This window comes from Malurus melanocephalus, unplaced genomic scaffold (assembly GCF_030028575.1).
Source record: "Malurus melanocephalus ecotype Western Australia unplaced genomic scaffold, MMel_1.1 scaffold_385, whole genome shotgun sequence".
Lineage (NCBI taxonomy): Eukaryota > Metazoa > Chordata > Aves > Passeriformes > Maluridae > Malurus > Malurus melanocephalus.
The window spans coordinates 175,651-193,329 of NW_026623617.1; the positions used below are offsets into that span (position 1 = coordinate 175,651).

Consider the following 17,679-nt stretch of genomic DNA (forward strand, 5'->3'; position numbering starts at 1 on the left):
CAGTGAGTGAGCAAAGATTATATGTTTGGCTTTCATTAACACAAGTCAATATTGTATACTTTTAAATCTGTCCTCTGTTCACCAAGTCCATAGGCAGCAGAATAATACTGAATAATACTGAATAATACTGAATAATACTGCAGTCGCTGTGTGCAGATTAGGACCCAATTAGCTCTCAAATATGTTTAATTTTTTTGTATTTTCTGCTTTACCAGATTGTGATGCAGAAGACAGTAAGTTCACAGTAATATTAAAGGAACTCTGGCAAACAGCATTTTCCTGTCAGAGTTATTGAACTTAGGATTTGATGGTTTAGAAGCTAATTGTGATTAAGCACTTTTTGGGAATTAAACCATCAAAGTTGGTATACAGAGCAGGGGAAAAAATTCTTCATTTGCATTTCTATTTGTAAATATTAACCTACAAAAATAATAACTAAAAGCATTTGTTTATAGTTTACTAAAATTTAAGTGATTTAGGTACCATATTTAACAATCCAGMATTTGTATAACAGCCTTTTTACATCTCTTTTACAAGAGCAATGGGATATTRGGTTGATTCACCAAAATTTTTCATCTCATGGCCCAGTTTTTCCCAAAGTGATTGTTTTACTCAGTGCAATAACACATCCTGGCATACAGCTACACCAAGCCATTTCTCCACATACAGCAGCCCATTTTAGCATCASTATTTCACAGGAATTTGGCCAGTGTTCTGGAGAATTTGAATTTTTTTTATAAATTCTTTAAATTTTATTTTTGAAGAATACAATGCAGAAACAAAGAATTTTAGCTGGAGAAGATGTCAATGTCAGAATTGCAAGGTAGGAGGACTAATACAGAGATAAAAGTGACTTAAGATACTTTTAGATGGGTTATAATGAATTTTGTTGATGGATGAAGAAGAACTTATCACATTTATTGAGGATTTATAAAAATATTTATATAAAACAATGAAGATTCACAGGACAATSAGGTCAARTTAAGAAGGACCAGAATGCTTCTATTATGGGAATAATGTTGCTGAAGATTTGCACATGATTGTCTGCGTATTTGGAAGCATGCAAAATCAGACTTGTTACTAAAATAAAATTTTTTGGCAAGGTGCATTAAGTTTTAAATAGAATCTATTAGACAYTGATTTCAAGGAGCTCAAAAGAGGGAAAAGTAAATGTAGTCTTGCCCAAGGAATCACAGCACTGTATCTACAGTTACTGCAAAGAAAACATCCTTAGTTGAGACCTATATTTATGATCTGGGCTTTTTAAAAAGTTCTTACATGGTTTCTCTTTTTTTTCCCTTTACCAGTTAGCTAGCTTAGGTAAAGTTAATGATGGAAAATAGCGTTTGAGTTCTCCATCTTTTTTATTTTCAGCCAGTTAACAAGCTTCTTGGTTCTTCCAATTTTTTACTGTTTATTGAACAGGATGTAAGTATAAGAACTATGAATGCTACAGAGTTTTTCTTGTGTCTTGGTAAAACCTTTGGAAACCTGGATACAGGGTGGATGGGAATAGCTGCTCATGTACTGGCAAAGGGTGCAAGCAGCAAACAAAACCTTATGAGTTGTTTTACTAAATTATTTCAGTACTGCACAAGAAATTTGTGTCCTACTGGGCAACCTTGATTTTACTTTTTGTGAAGTTTCATTTTCATGTGTGTGATACACTGTCAACTGAAGAATACCTGTTGCCAAATTTATCCCAGCAATGAATTAACAAGCTGATCCAAAATACCTTCAGAGCCATTAGAGGTATCCTATGATTTTCCTTACACTTTCAAAACTATTGTGTATCTCACCTTCTTCTTAAAAAAAGATAAATGTTCCAAGGACAGCATTATCTAAGCTGTAATGAACCTATTCACTATATTATCTCTTYTGTGTGTTCTGCCTTACCCAAATGGTTTTGTACATAATTTCACAGGGGATCACGAGCTGAATARTAGCATGTGCATGTGCCTGAATTCMTGTGAACACACTCAATACATGATCTTGATTCCCTTCTTATATTGTCCTTCTTTCCCATTTTGGAGTTTTTTAATTTTCTCCAGAATGCCAGACCAGGCTCCCTCTCCTATCAGCAGTTTCTGATGGGATGAATAATAAAAAAAGACAGGACAGATATGACATCTAACAAATCTGAACCTCCTCAGTGAGTGGTTTCTAAGTGTTTTAATGTATATCTTTTTCTGGCTGGTGGTACTACAATGTGCTGGCATTTGTGTAGTTGCAAGAAATAAAGACCCCAGACACTGTTTTTTTTTTTCATTTTTATTGATACATTGTTTTTTCAAATCACGTTATCTTTTGACTTAAAACAATATCTGTAGTGCTTATTTTGTGCCATATTCACTAATTTTCTTGAAAACTACTTTACTGAAAGGTCTGCTTTACTTGTTGAGAAAGTTAACTAAAGGAAGTGTTGTTAATCTGGTGTCAGGGGGTTGTGTGGATGCACAGCTGTGTGACAAAGCCACCTCACAGCCCTGAGATCCTCTATCTGCTGTAAGTCACCTCATCCCCCAGGAGCTGCCTCTCCAGGGAGGTATCTTCACTGGGACCTTCACCAGGGCTGTCTTCTGCAGTTGGCTCTCCACTACTTGCACTTCCTGAAAAGACAATATAATTAAGATTAAAATAGGRGTCATGTCTTTGAGGCAGCAAGCTACAAGGTAAACACTTTGTCAATGACACTTCAAAGCCTTTTATGCAGCTATGAATGTTCAGGAAGCTATTTTTCTCAGTTTGCAGTCCATTTGCAAAATGTTTTAGAGTAATGGCAGATCACCTGATGGTAATTAAGAATTGTGCTTTAAGTAACTGCCATTGGAATACATAGTAGTTTTTTTCTCCACTCATGCAAGGCTTTATTTTTGTATTAACTCCTGATACTTCCCTACCAGGTGTGGAAACATTATTTTTTTTGTCTGTCTATAACACATAAGGCCCCAAGCACCCACCTCCAATAGATATTTTCTTTGTTATCTTTTACCTTCTGTGATTACAGTCTTCAACCCTATTTCAGTGACACAGTTGCTTCAACACCACCAAACTGTGTCAGGAAGTGTTCTGAGGGTGTTTAATCTCACAGCCAGAGTGCTCTCATTGCTGCACAGATGTTCCTCATACTAAAAAGAATGTTTTCTACTTGAAATTTTCAAAAAGAAGGTGTGAATAGAAAAGATAAAAGATGAATGTCAGCCACAACGTTCCTGATTCAGTCTTGATTCAAATTTGGACTGTGAACATTTCCTTTATTTTTACTCTTGTGTAGCTACACAGGGTTTTTCAGAGCTCATGCAGAAGGCTCCAGCTTTGCAACCCGTTGAATTTTCTACAGATAGAGTCCAATCTGGATAATCTGGGCATGTAAAATATGCCTAAAAGTCTAAATTTGGGCACGTGAGTTAGGCAGACAGGATTTCACTGTGAGACACTAAAGGCATCACTGCTCACAGAGGCACTTCTTTCAGGAGGAAGGTTCTGTTTAGACACAGCAGAGGAGTAAGAGATGCAGACTGGATCCAAGTCCAGCTGCTTGGGGTGCAGTGAGAGGCCCCTCACAAAGGCATTCACTGTTTGTTAGGAACACACTGTGTAGGGGAATGTCAGCATTCAAACATCTGACTGAATATACACAAACATTCTGGACTCCTGTTTTCAACTGAATATCAAGTTATTAACACATTCCCTGGAAAAAGCCATCCACGGCTCTTTTTTTCCACAATTGCCACTCCTCTTGTTTCTCATTTTGATGTTTCCCATGGAAACCGTCATAATTCAAAATATAAAGCATGTCTGAAATGCAACCATGGGAACTCCATTTAGTAAGTCCAAAACTCTTCAAGCATCATCACTTCCATAATTCTTCAAGTAAACTGCTCCCCAAATTGTCAACTTTACAAACTGGTCTCAAACAAAACTTGAAGAGATTTGTTAGTTCMTCTGCAATGAAACAGATTCAAACCTCCCTCCATGGTTTGCTGGCACTGTCAGCAAACACTATGATGAATCATTGCTTTTACTACATAATTTTTTCTTAAAATGATCTTCAAATACAACMATATTCATTTCAATTATGTGCCAGGAACAAATGATACATTCTGTCATTAAATATTGTGGTTTGATCACAAAATGAAACACCATCTTGGACAATATTTTTACTAAATGGAAAGAAAATTACAGGTAACAGTWAAGATGGATGTTTAAACAACAGCTTCTAGATCCAGCAGTGAATAACTTAAAAGACATCTAAGATTTAGAATATGAGAGTTTTTATTCCAGAAACTGAAATTTATGAGTTTAGCTTAAACCACAGCAAGGAATACCTCAGTTTCCTGTTGGACTGAGATATTGAGCTTTGAGCCTTTAGTCATCTCTAACTTAACATTTCCAAGTCAACACATTTCCCATGGCAATATACAAATGATCAAGAAAAATTTTTGAAATGTCCATTACAGTTATATTTTATAATGATTGATTTGTCCAGTTCTTCACTATTTTATTGAAATACAGTTTGGGTTTTGCTTTTTTTTTTTGTTTTTGTTTTTTTTTTTGTTTTTTTTTTTTTTTTTGCTTATAGATATGAAGCTGGAAAAATATTGATTTCAAGGAAAAGATGAGATGGACAAAACAGGATTCATCACAGTTGAGACTGCATTAGAGTAGATCCTGTACATCTTTGTGCTTAGATGTGAAAACTGGAATGTTTCATTATCCGTGCTTCCTGCTGCCACGCTTGGAAATTCCAACTACTTGGCATGAGGTCACCAACTGCAATCCACAACAATCCAAGTGCATTATCACAAACATTTATGATTATTGAAAGGCAGGAAAGTGTTAGATTGGATCTCAGAATAGCTGGCAGAAAAATCCCCCTCAGGAAGGAGTACAAGGTACACCTTCCAAGAATGGTTTGCAGTATTGTTCTCTCAAATCTGATGTTCTACATATGCCAGGGTCCCATAGGACAGCTGAAAGCACCCCAGGAGCAGCCAGGGAACAGCAGAGGGGCAGTGCCTCAGTTCTGAAAGGTGCAAGGACACACATCAAGGCAACAACATGATGTGCAGGCACTCAGTTCCCTCAGAATTCAATTTCTGGGAGCAACGCAAATGATGAACTCGTCCTGATGGACTGACACTCCTTTGACATGAATTTCAGCACAACATCCTCTCAAAAACAAATTGAGGGTGTTCAGCCATCACCATCTGTTTTATGCAGACTTTCTAACTGAATTGATGAATATTAGTAATCTTTTTTTCGTAAGGACCTGGGCTCAGATTGCTATCAAGAGACTCATAGGATGTGTCTCTCTAAGTTACCATCCCAGGGTGAGGGGTCTGGAGCAGAAAGGGGTTTGATRTGATGTCTATTTAAATTGCATCAGAAATTTTAGTATTCTGGGGTGAGAACAGATTAAAAAGGACGATCAAAGCAGTGTCAAACCAACATTGCTGTGAGATAGAATTTAGCAACTGCATTACCATGGTGCTGAGGCCAAGCAAACACTGCCTTAAAGAGCCAGCTGGGTGTACTCAGTTCTGCTTGAAGGTTAACGTACATTTGACATGTACTTTTTAAACCTTTTCTTGACAATCCGTACTCCATAAATTTCACACATTATGGCTTGTTTTCAAAGATTTTACTCAACTTCATGAACCCTTCAAGTGTGTTTTTCTCTCCCTCCTCTATTTTTTATGTTTACCATTCAAGCGTTTGGCTTTGGCCACTGACAGGGGCAGGATATCAAGCTAGACAGATCATTGGACTAACCCACACATGAATGCTGTGTTCTTATGCCARTTTGGACAGTTTTAAACCTTCTCTATGTCAAAATCAATATGCCCTGGTGGATATTTTCCCCCTTTTTGGGGAATTTCCATAGGTGYTGGGAATAGGCTCTGTCCGTGGTGCTCGGTCAGCAATCATTCTACCAGAGCTGTGACTTCAGCTCAGTCTGGCATTACACAGCCACAGTGCTGTGAGATGAAGTCCAAAAAGATCTAGAAGTTATTGCCATGACTGTTTAAACATCAGAACCAAGCTTTAAAAATGAGCAATATCTCAATCAGCACAAAGCCCTTGGAGAGATTAAAATATCCCCTCTGAAATGGAAAGTCATTGAAGGATACCAGGAACTGATGCAAAGGCTGACAACATCTTGACTCCACTTTGGAAGAAAGACCATGAGTAAAGATTGAGGCTGTCTCCTGAACAAGAGAATTGATCCTCTGTGTTTACATCAGAACCACCAACTTGATGGTTCTGAGACATTTTAGTTTTGTGTCTCTCAAACATCAGCCTCAGCCCATTTGAGGTCTTGTGTCAGGCATAGATAACCTGAATAGCTTGGTGTCTTGGAAAGTACATTTTGTTCTCAGAAATTCAACAGCTTCCAAAGCAGAGAGAGCCTGAAATGTGTTCACTGTGAAGATGAATCTTTAGGACATAAAAAACACATGCAAGCTTGCAGGCCTCCAAGAACAATTCAAAACATCTCTGCCTGCCAAAAAGGGATGGTTTTGTTTGCTTTGCTTGAGGCTATCCATATTTATTTACAAGATACAGAGATATGAAGGGGAGTATATTTACTAGCATAAATTCAGGACAGGCATCAGATTGAAATCTCAGCAGAGTTGTTTTACTGTCCTAAGCAGTAAGAAAAAGTTGAAGGGCTCTCATAGCTGTGTTGAAATTTATGGCATATATAAAAAGACACACACAAGTGGCATAATCAGCACAGCTATAAAAAAAGTCAAAGAAACTTATCAGTGAGAAGTCAAAGCATGCAGGAACCATAATGAGATACAATTAAGCCTCAGCTGCAACTTTACAATGGATGGAAATGATTGTACTCCTCCTATGCCATAGGAATCTCCACATTCTCATGTCAGGTGCTCCCAGCAGACAAAAGAGGCCGGTACACACAGCCTTCCAGTTTATTCAAAGTATATTTGACTGTAAATAGACACCAAAYTCTCTATTTGGCTTTGTTGTATCTTCTATCATCATAACAGGAAAATTTCTCTAGCTTTAACCCCAGGACAATAAACTTTATTACACATTATCTGCTMTAAAGTAAATTTGCTTAGTGTTACATTATTAACTGTAGACCCCAGACAATGCCAGATGTTTAATTTGTGARAAGTATTTTTCCACAGTGACATAACAGCCCTACAGTCAGACGAAAACATTAAGCAGAGAATTTAAGGTTTGTTTAATGTCAGAAAACACTCTTCTCACCTGTGGATGCTTTGAGCCTTCTGATATAATCAGACCAAAAGGAACAATCTGCTTTTTTCAGCCCTTTAAGAGTTGGCAAAGAAACAGTGAATTCCTTGTAGTTATCACCATCATCACTTGCCAGATACATGGGCCAGGCAGGCATCGCCCCCGACATTCTTCTCGAGAAACTGTGCAGGTAGTTTGGATTTCTAAGGGAGTGGGAGAAATTATCATTAGAAAAGAATGATGTGAACAGTAAAATGATAAGATTGGCTGGGTGAGGGAAATGTGTATCCAGCCYCTCTGACCAGCAGGGTTCAAATTTAGTCTGGATTGGTCAATCATTCATGGTGCCTCATCTGACAGTAAAATTTTAGTGTTGGTTTAGTTGGTTCAGTGTGGTTCTTTTCCTAAGGAACAGGTACACAGAACCTGTATAGACACAGGTTTAGAGTACCCTCAACAGCCCTCAATCCCAATTCCTAGATACTGTAAAAGGCACATAAAGTTACTGTTCCCACCATTCCCACACCAGGTTTSCAGAGATACTCCTCATTCTCAAGCATGGCTGCAGTGTAGTAGCACAGAAGGATATTCACAGAGTAGCTGGTAAAGGGTGCACTGTATGTTTGTATGTTTTCCCTTTTCTTCTGAGAAAAAGAGAACTCTAAACCAAGGGATTTCAGAATTGAGGTCCCAGAATTAAGTTCTGGAAAGAGCACCAAGGCCTTTGAAGGTTGCATGTACTTTAGTAGAATTTGCAGCTGCTCCATGGAGATGTCTATTCCTCCCAGCTATGTGTGATATTATAAATCTTTGGTGTCTGCTCTGCTTGATAACTTGGCCATGACTTTCCAATGGTGTGGACCAAATTCCTCTGTAGGMTTACAAGTTGTAGAGGAAATGGAGAATGATGGAGTGAGGGCARGGTCTGGACCAGCTACAGTGTCAATCATTCTCAGCATCTCCCCAATCACAGCAATTCTCAAGTATCACACACTTACCCAGAGTTTATGAAATTGGAGATATACTGCATAATTTGCAAGGAAAGGCCCTTTTCCTYCTCAGTAAATTGTCCTTCATACTTYGGGTAGAATGGCAGACCAAATGCATACTGAACATCCAGCAGGAGCTCCTGACCTGAGCTAAACCAAATATTTAAAGAAGGATAATTAAAACCATCATTTATTTATTTGTGGGAGAAAGGAAAATAAATGAATTCAGAGAATAAAGCAAAGTTGTAAATAATTAATGACCATTAATTASAGTGTGGTGAGCTGTGGGATTTTTCCAAACCAAAACACAAAAGAAGAGCAAGCAATAACAAGGAGAAATTGCCATTATATTAATGCAGGGTCTTTAACATTTGCTACAGAAGGAAACTGTGGAAGGCATTAGGGCACATTTTCTAAATTAACTGGKTGTACAAGAGAGAGTGATAGAGGGAGAAAGTCACTTGGCTATTCCTTAAATGCCTCTTACGTTTTGGATAGATTTTCACTAAAATTAAATTCAGAAAGTGGAAGCAAGTGATGACATGGATTCTGGCAGCCACAATGGAAGGTTAATTATAGCTTATTTCACAGACTTGGAATAAAATTTTGGCCTTTATTAGCAGCAATTGGAGTTTTTCCATTGACTTCATTGTGGCCAGGATTCTGGATAAGAAAAGATGTAATAGGAGATGTTTATGAAGATTTCTCTTAGACATAGTTTTAATCTAATTTCTCTGCTGGCTGGGAGGTTTTGGTTCATACACTCTGTTCTCCCCAAGTTTTATATGGCAGACAAGTCAAAACAGCTTGAGATAATCACCTCGATGAGATTAAGAAAGARCAACTGCTGTGTAGTTCCACGTAATACTTAGGGAATATTGCATATTCCCACATATTACAGGGAATATTTCAGCAATTCAGAGACAAGAGGGRCCAGGCAAGACCACAACACTTGGTGGCAAAGGTTGCACACCCCAACATCATCAAGTCCTGCACAAAAACAGTGACCAACTTGTACTATTAAAATTATAATTAAACGATGTTCTACCCTAGCTTTGAACCACAGTTCTGGAGGAGATATTTCTGCTCTGGCCCAACTGCGTTTTCCATATCYCACATTTAGACAAAGGTTTATTGACTTGGTTTAATGCTGCATGAAGGCAGACAGCATCAGGGGACCTGGGAGAAGGAACAGATGTCTGTGAGGCAAAAATAAACAAATCCCAGACCCACTCAACAAGATTTCATCTGCAGTGGCGTTCGTCAGAAGGTAGCACAACTGAAACTATTTTATCTTTGGCCATGAAATGCAGCAGCACTGGTATGACCCTGATACTGCCTCTGATGGAACAAGGAGTGTAGTTCAAACCATGATGGGCAGGTGGTCTGAAAGCAAGATGACTGCTTTACATTTTATGAGTGGTGGCACCAGAGCCGCTATTTTGAAAAGCAAACACACAGCCCTCTAAATGAAATACATCTTTGGTTGTGTTTTCCTTAGTYTTATCATAATACCTCAGTAATACTTTGCATCTGGAAAGTGAATTATTCACAGATTATTCACCAAAAAAATGTAGAACTGAAACAAGATTAAAGCATATTTGTCTTCCCCAAATGTTTATAGAAGGATTAAGCAAGATCATAGTTTAATAATTTTGYCTTAAAAATAATTTGCTTGGCCCAGTATATAACAGCAATTTCTAGTGTCAGTCTTGCAGCAAAGGTAGATATACTTAAAGAGGCAATTTTCTTGGCAAAGAAGAGTCACTTTTTATTTGATTAGAAGACGTGAAATTATTTGAGGTGCAATGAAGAGACAAATGCACCCATTTAGAGAGGGCACAGCAGAAGTGAACTTATCTGTGAAGCTAAAACAAGTCAGCTGTGACTCTGGGTTTCCCCCCAAATGAGATTTTGTTCTCAGCCCTCATGTTTCTAGAGGTGAAAACTGTTAGGTCACAGCCCAAACTAAAAAATCAGCAAATCTCCTAAACAGAGAATTTATTTGATTTGAAATTATTTGTACGACTGCAATGGGTTAGGTACAGACATAAAGTGGTACAGAAACCTACAATTTCATGGGCTGCTTTCAGTATTTATGGTGGAAGAGAAAGAAAATGCGAGGATGAGAAAAAAACCCTTAAGCTTGAGAGGAGAAAGAGGCACATGCATAAATGCACAGAATAGCAGGAAAGACAACTGGGAAACATCTAGATGGCAGCTGGATGGAAAATAGGAGGAGAATATTTCTGTCTCCTTCCTCAAACTCTGATCATAGAATTGTAGAATCATAGAATCATAGAACCATAGAATCATAGAATCACAGAGTTGTTTGGGTCAGAAGGGACCAGAGGGGAATGCAAAATGGCCAAAATACTCAAACAAGGATTTTGGAGAGTTTTAGGAGATCTGAGCATACTCAAGGTAGCACCAGGTAGTGACACTTYTTTAACTGGAAGAAAAGTGGAGTGAGAGAAAGAAAGAAGAGAGAAATGAGTATCTAGAGTTTYGCTGTTGCATACTGCCACCTCTGAAGGGAGGATTTTATTTGCTGAGCTGCTGCAAACTGCACTCCCAGGATACCACGCACATTCTCAACAGCAGCAGTTCTAAATAGGGATTGAAGTGTCCAATTGGTGGACTTTGGAGCACAGTTTGATAAAAGGGAGGACTGCAAAAGGAATTTTAAAGAAACTAAACTAAYAGCAACTAAATTCCTTTACAGAAGYCCCTTTTCAGGGAACRGATCTGTTATTTTAATAACAACAGTGAAAGTAACGTAACTATGTGTAAGGATGAAATCTTGGCTTTGGTGACTTCACAGGAGCAGTACTTTGTGCAAAGGTGTCTCCTCAGATCTTCTCTGTATAGCTTTGCTTTTTAAGATGACAATATTTTTAAGAACAGATTTACAGCTCTTCTTATTTGGCAGATGAGTCAAGCGAGCCTTGGGGAAGTTAGAAGCCAGATCCTACAGCTTTGTTCACAATRAAATGAGCTCTCCATGGGGAATACTTACCTCACCTCAGAAGGAGCTGCTACTGGAGTTTCAGTTTACAGAAAAACAGATGGTAAAATCAGAAACCTTGTGACATTCGTAACCAACAATTTAACATCAGACCCTGAAACATCATTTACTGGGAGCTTTCATTATCCAGTGCCAAGCCATTTAATTGGGAAGGTATAGGTTCTGAGAAATGTTTCCTTGACCTAAGATGGAGTTTCCATTTAAATTTCCAAGTAGGAAAGATGGAAAGTGATTACTTAACCATCAGATACTCCACTGCTCTCTCTATAGAGCTGTGGCTACTTTCACGTACAARGAACAGGTTTAACAGGGAAGAATGAAAGATGAGTAGATCACAATTTAGAACAAAACCACCCAGATTATGGTTGATTTGGTTTAAATTCTGATTCCAAAACAAATGGAGAATAGATTAACTCCCTATGTCCAAGAGCTGAAGTTAACATATTAATCACAAGATTTTGGAGCAGAAAAAACCAAACCAAAACAAATCAACAACAAACAAAAACAGCCACAGCTGCCACCACCCCCCCCCGAAAAAAACTACCGCCACCACCACAAATCAAAAATCCTCAAAAGTTTTGTTTGCACAGTGGAATTGTCATTAGTGTCTATCCATGATGAGGGCAGTCAGAACAGAAGAATATCATCTGGCAGACTACCATGCTATTCTATGTTAGGATTGAATGCACAGCTCAGAGCTGGGGCTGAAGGGACCTCACAGTATGATACATAATAAATTAGGGTATAGATCTCATTTTGAACCTTGTCCTTGTTCTAGGTCTGGCTAATTATTTCATACTGGAAATTCATTTTGATGATTAATGACTTACTGTCGCCTAATATATCTCCTTTCCCCCCCCTTTCATTTAAAAATAGTCCTTACTCTCCTTTCCAACTAATTTCAATTAATCTCATTTTGAGTCACAGCTTCTATTCTTAGTTGCCTTAGTGTAGATTTTGGTTCTTTTTTAAACCTCCACACACAGATAGAAGCCAACATAAATTAGCTCAAAATTCTAATGATATCCTATACGATACCAAAACACCAAACTACCCACTGCTATTCAATCATTTAAATTTTAAAATAACAAGAGAAATATTACTAGCTAGAGTTCAGCCAGAATTACCAGCAATCATCTAAGAAATGAAGAAGAAATATTGTACTCAACTCATGCCAGTCATCAAACCTAGCAGATAGTGGCAATCTGTGACTGATAAGATAAAAAAAAAACCTGTTTATCCTTTACATTCAACTTTGATGAGAATAATTGCTTATTCTAACAATTTTGTGAAAGATTTTGTGATAGAGAAGGAATCATGGCTTTGAATCCCCTTATAATCAAGGCCCTGTCCATTGGCAAGGACAGACCTATCACTAGGAAAGTAAAAAAAAAAAAWAATCCCTTTCCRGGGTCAGTAGGCTKTGGTACAACAGGTTATTTACATGCTGAGTTTAACAGCACAGGTGAAACTCAGACTCGTAGGTTGTTAATAAACTTTCTACTGAATTGAGCTGAAATAGGAAATAAAAACCTTGTCCCTGGAGAAGGAGATATGATTTACATAAAATGTGTCACTGTCTGCATGCTCTTTTGGCCCYATTCTGTGCTCATTTTTAATAAATGGATTTTAAATTATTTTTTGCAAGAATTATTGGAAATATTAAATGTGTTTATTTTCACCCATCTGCATTATCTTCACATTAATACCAGTAGATTTTTTCAGAGTATATTTGCAGATCCAGCACCCTGAACTGTAAACAGTCATTGTCTCATCCACGTCATGGGAGAGGTGTAGCCTACCAACCCCACACTTTGCCTGAACTGAAATATTCATTTTGAYGCCAAGCAAAAATAATTTAAAAAATTATACACAGCCAGACATTTTATAACAGGAAATGGTGTGTGATTGCAGGGAGGAAAAAATAATCAAAGGATAGCTGGWTATTTATAGAAATTCAATGAGCCAATGTGAGGCCTGGTGTGACCTCTGCAGTTCTAGGGATGCATTTGGCTCGTTGTGTCTCCTCTCATTATGAACTCCTGCCAAACAAATGGGGGAAAGATGTGAAAAACAGATGAACAGTTTGCTTTCTTCTTTTCAGGAAAATCAGGGCATATGGAAAAAGCTTAACTCCTAACAGGATTAAACTGCCAAGTTTATCCACCTTTGCACAAAAAAAGCCCTATAGATATATGTGACTTGCAAAAGTGTTCTGGAGTTTGCTGTGTCTTTTCCACTTGAATTACTCCCAATACACACAACGTTCCACTTTGYATTATAGCTGTGCCAATTAAAGAAAATAAAACTGAAGTAGCAGATAGTAAATTCAAGGACCTGAAACCTCACATTAATTGAAAAAAAATATCGAAGATCTTAAGGCAGGAAGAAAGAAAACATTTTATCAACTTTTCAGAGCTCTTAAAAACACAGATTACACCATTCTGTCAGGGTATCACGTATTTAAGGTTGAGTAATAGGTATGCTGACTGGACTTTTGGGAGACAGAAATTCATTAATTTGTTCAGTGTGGCTGCTCCTAAGGAGAATGAATGGATGAATTTCCAGAAAATGGTGATGTGTACACCTAAAGACCCCAGAGCACCAAGGTGCTCAATATGCGTGGACTTTGTGCTTATCTTGTAGATTGCATTCAATGGGAACTGCCTGTCCCAGTGCAGCATATGCAGCTCCAAAATTGCTTTATACTTTTCTGAGTCTTTCAGCAGAATTTTGGTTCAATTAAAGCTGTTTTCTGCTTTTTCTGACCTTGGTACTTTGCCTTTTACATATTTATGGCTAATTTACAAAATCTGAAAAAATCTACCAAATTACAAAGGCCTCTAAACTACATCATGGAAAGAAAAGACCAAATTGTCCAGACCCCAAGCCTTTAGAAACAGAGAARCTTTGCAAAGAGTCGAGAACATTGTGATGTGTCTGTATCAGTGGGACACTGTTTTCATAGCTGCAGCTGGCACAAGGCAGTGGATGAGGCCAGAGGAATGAGAGGCACTTCCAAAACAACAAATTTTAGGAGATGACTGGGGGCAGAGCTTTATAGAGCATGATGACAAGCTGTTGGTGCAGCAAGTGGATGTCACTACCTAAGGCAGTTGTGGTACTGGCCCAGCCATGGAGGAACAGGAATCCTGTCCTTGTCACCACCCCTCTGGTAATTTATTTGCYCTCTGTGCTCAGATCAGCTTCTTTGAAGCCCAGAGACAACCTCCTGTCTGTCTGCACTGCAYCCAGCTCAGACTGTGACCCCCAACCTGTGGGGTGTTGGTCCTCAGGGACCAACAGCTACAGACAGGAGAGGATCAAGTGGGCAGCAAGTGSTGGATGGATTAAAGGACAGGGATATGATATAATTGTTGTGAAAGCCAAAGGGTAGAAAAATCTCCTTCAATTAAAGAGATTAATCTCCTTAATTTTTCTCCTTAATTAAAGAGAAAAATCTTTAATTAAGTTTAGGCAGAATTCCCACCGCATCCATAATAAATAGAAACAAAGAATACTTTGCATAGTTGAATGGGTCTATACACAAACATTTTTTTTGTTTTATCAGTCAGAGTTCTCGCCTTCAGTTACAGGAATCTTAGGAAGTGTCACCAAAACCCAGCCAACTATGTGAGCCTTGGCACAGAGCAGCCTTTTAACAACTCACATCACTGCACACAAGAGTACAAAGTCAGAAGCTAAAGACAGTCTCAAACAAAATTACTCAAAAAAGACAGGAGATCATTAATCTTGGGTCAGTCTTTCCCACGCACAATTAAGAAAYGCTTCTATGACAATTAGCATGGTCATGTTAATGACTAGAAGATCAAGCCTCATTAGGTCTCAGTTTAGACTGTTTCAGTGCAATTATGATGCTTTTCCATCCTGCTGCAGCTGATCTGGCCCCCTCATTTGACAGGGCATTGATTTTTTASCACCACCTTTAAGACAGAACATTTGGCACCACAGTGTTGTGCTGGCACAGCAAGCAGTGCTTCTTCATCTAAGATGCAAAAATCACCCAGAAACCTCTTGAAGGATTAACAAGGCAAAGAGTTAATAAYCTTATCCTTGTCAAAACATACTTCTCCTATCACACATTTCTTTACCATAACTAAAGCTATCCTCCARCCCTCCCCAGTAATCCTAGGCAGTGCTGAGCAGTCACATTCCTCCTGCATTGTTTAGAATAAATGTTTACTCCAAGGCCTAAGTGTTCCCAAAGAGAGAGTGAGAAAATGGCAGCTGGGTCATGTATATATTTTTGCCACAGACTATTAATGTGGGAGTTGGCTCCTCATTCAAATGGGAACTGGAGACTGAAGCAGACATGGTGTCATGCCAAGCTCAGGAGAATGCTACCACGTGGAAGGAGATATTATTTTGCTCTCTGCAAGATCCATTCATCTATACAAAGACTGTCAGTTCATGCTTTTATGTGATTTTCCACATAAGTCATAGACATCAATTTAGAGCAGGCTTTTTAACCCTACCCCTGTATTTATGCATGCTTAAATGTGTATGTGYGTGTTTATACATTTTAGAAACATCCAGCTAAGAGACAAAGTTTGGCTAATTGACTTTTACWGGTAAAAATTCCTCCCTGTTTAATAATTTTTTGTCTACTTTGCATCATTGTGGTTGAGTCTGTCTTTACTGGCTGGCTTCTCCCTCCCTCTTGTTTATCTTGCTGTTAGTCATTAAGTGACTGCTCCTTGTGAAACAAGGAAATACCAGYATGTTTTCATCCCTGCATTTTAACTTTCCTTTCTGTTATGCATTTTGGGAGACACATAAAGTAGGAGAAAGGTGGCAAAGTAGAAATTGAAGAAAGTGTTGCTATCTTAATTGCCTTATCTTAATTAGTGAATGGCTATTTCCCCAKCCAGAATATTTTTGTCCAAGAGTAAATGGTCTTCTATTGTTTTAGTTTTCTGGACAATATTTTAATGTATTCTCTCCAATAGTCCTGTAAGGTAGCCACTAGCAGTTATTATAGATWATATATAATTATATTACCATCATCTTTATGATAAAGATTGCAAACACAAAAAGGGAAGGGTCCATCTCCTGTGTAAACTTACTTCTTAGGAACAATTTAGACATCAAAGTAAAAAAAACTCATTATTTTGTCTTTTATGTTACCCTATGGATGTAATACTACAAAAAKTCCCATTTTTACAAGTGAAGGTATATATCTCAGCCAACTGGTTAAGAAATCTTTACTCTATCAAAAGCCTGTGAGTGAACAGGAATGTCTAATGAGGTTTTCCTCCAGCTGCAATGCATGAGGGGAATCTGATCCAGAGTGTGCACTCACAGAATTTCCTATAAAATATTAGAATTTCCTACAAAATATTAGAATTTCCTATACAATAGAACATCCTCATACACAGCTACCATGCACAAATCATACTTTGATAATTTCATTCATTAATACAAAGAAATGGCTGTAACAGGGTTCCTCTATCCAGGCATTTAATAGAATATTTGCAGGGGTCCAGACTCAATTCTCACTTCTGTTGAGCAAGTTCAATCAAAAACATCCTGCCTTCCAGCCTAARCTGCAGGTTATTTGGCAGAGTGTAGGCCTCTGCTCCTCCTTGGAGTCAGTTTTCACAGAATTTGAGAACTGTCAGTTCCCAATTCCAGTGGTTACAGCAGTCCCTTGGAAGATGGAGACAGACATGGCTGCCAGATCTTCCCCCAAGATTAGTTTATACATTCTACTTGAACGCTGTTTCACGGACATCAATGGTTTTAGTCTGGTAAGACAAATCACCAATAATATTCCCAAACACTGTGTTTTGTTGGTTTCACATTCCTGATGGTTTCCTCATTTTTAGGAGTTAAAACCACCCTCCCATGTGAAGCTCCTTTCCTCCACACCATCCCACCCCTGGCAGGAGTGGACAGCCTGCGATGTTCCTGTATTGCATGGAGGGGGGAATGCTCCAGGGAGGGTGAGATGGCAAAACTGGGATGATGAATAAAGGAAGATTCATTTAGGAATGAATGGATGGATGGATGGATGGATGAATGAATGAATAACAATATTTAAACTAAATACTTGCAGTGTGTTCAGCAGAGGACCCAGTGTGAGGTCCCTTGGGAAAATGAGGGTATCACTTCATAAACAGCCACGTTGTAGGGTCARATGAGATCWTCCCATACATAGACAAGYTGACTTCTGCAACTTCTGTTTAAAWRCTTGCTTTGCAACATTAACAGCATTTATTTTAATGGCATTTACAGATAAATAAAGACGAAATGAGTAAGAATGAYGTGCACCATACCAAGCTGGGCCATTTCTCCTTGCAGGTGGCTTAACTTAAGCAATTGAGCCTCTGCCTCACGTTACTGCAAGCTTCAGACAGAATTCTGGCTTGCTTTGTTCTTTTAAAGAGGGTTATGAAAAAGCAAATA

General features: G+C 38.3%; 1 protein-coding gene across 1 annotated transcript in view; it reads right to left on the minus strand.

Annotated features, from left to right (window-relative positions):
- Positions 1–2,305: 2,305 nt before the first annotated feature.
- Positions 2,306–17,679, minus strand: part of TG (thyroglobulin) — a 143,308-nt gene continuing 127,934 nt past the window's right edge. The window contains exons 46-48 of the mRNA XM_057379076.1: positions 8,232–8,372; positions 7,246–7,436; positions 2,306–2,609 (exon numbers count right to left, since the gene is read on the minus strand). Coding sequence (XP_057235059.1) covers positions 2,497–2,609; positions 7,246–7,436; positions 8,232–8,372 — 445 coding nt within the window. The 3' untranslated portion in view covers positions 2,306–2,496. The remainder of the gene's footprint in view (positions 2,610–7,245; positions 7,437–8,231; positions 8,373–17,679) is intronic.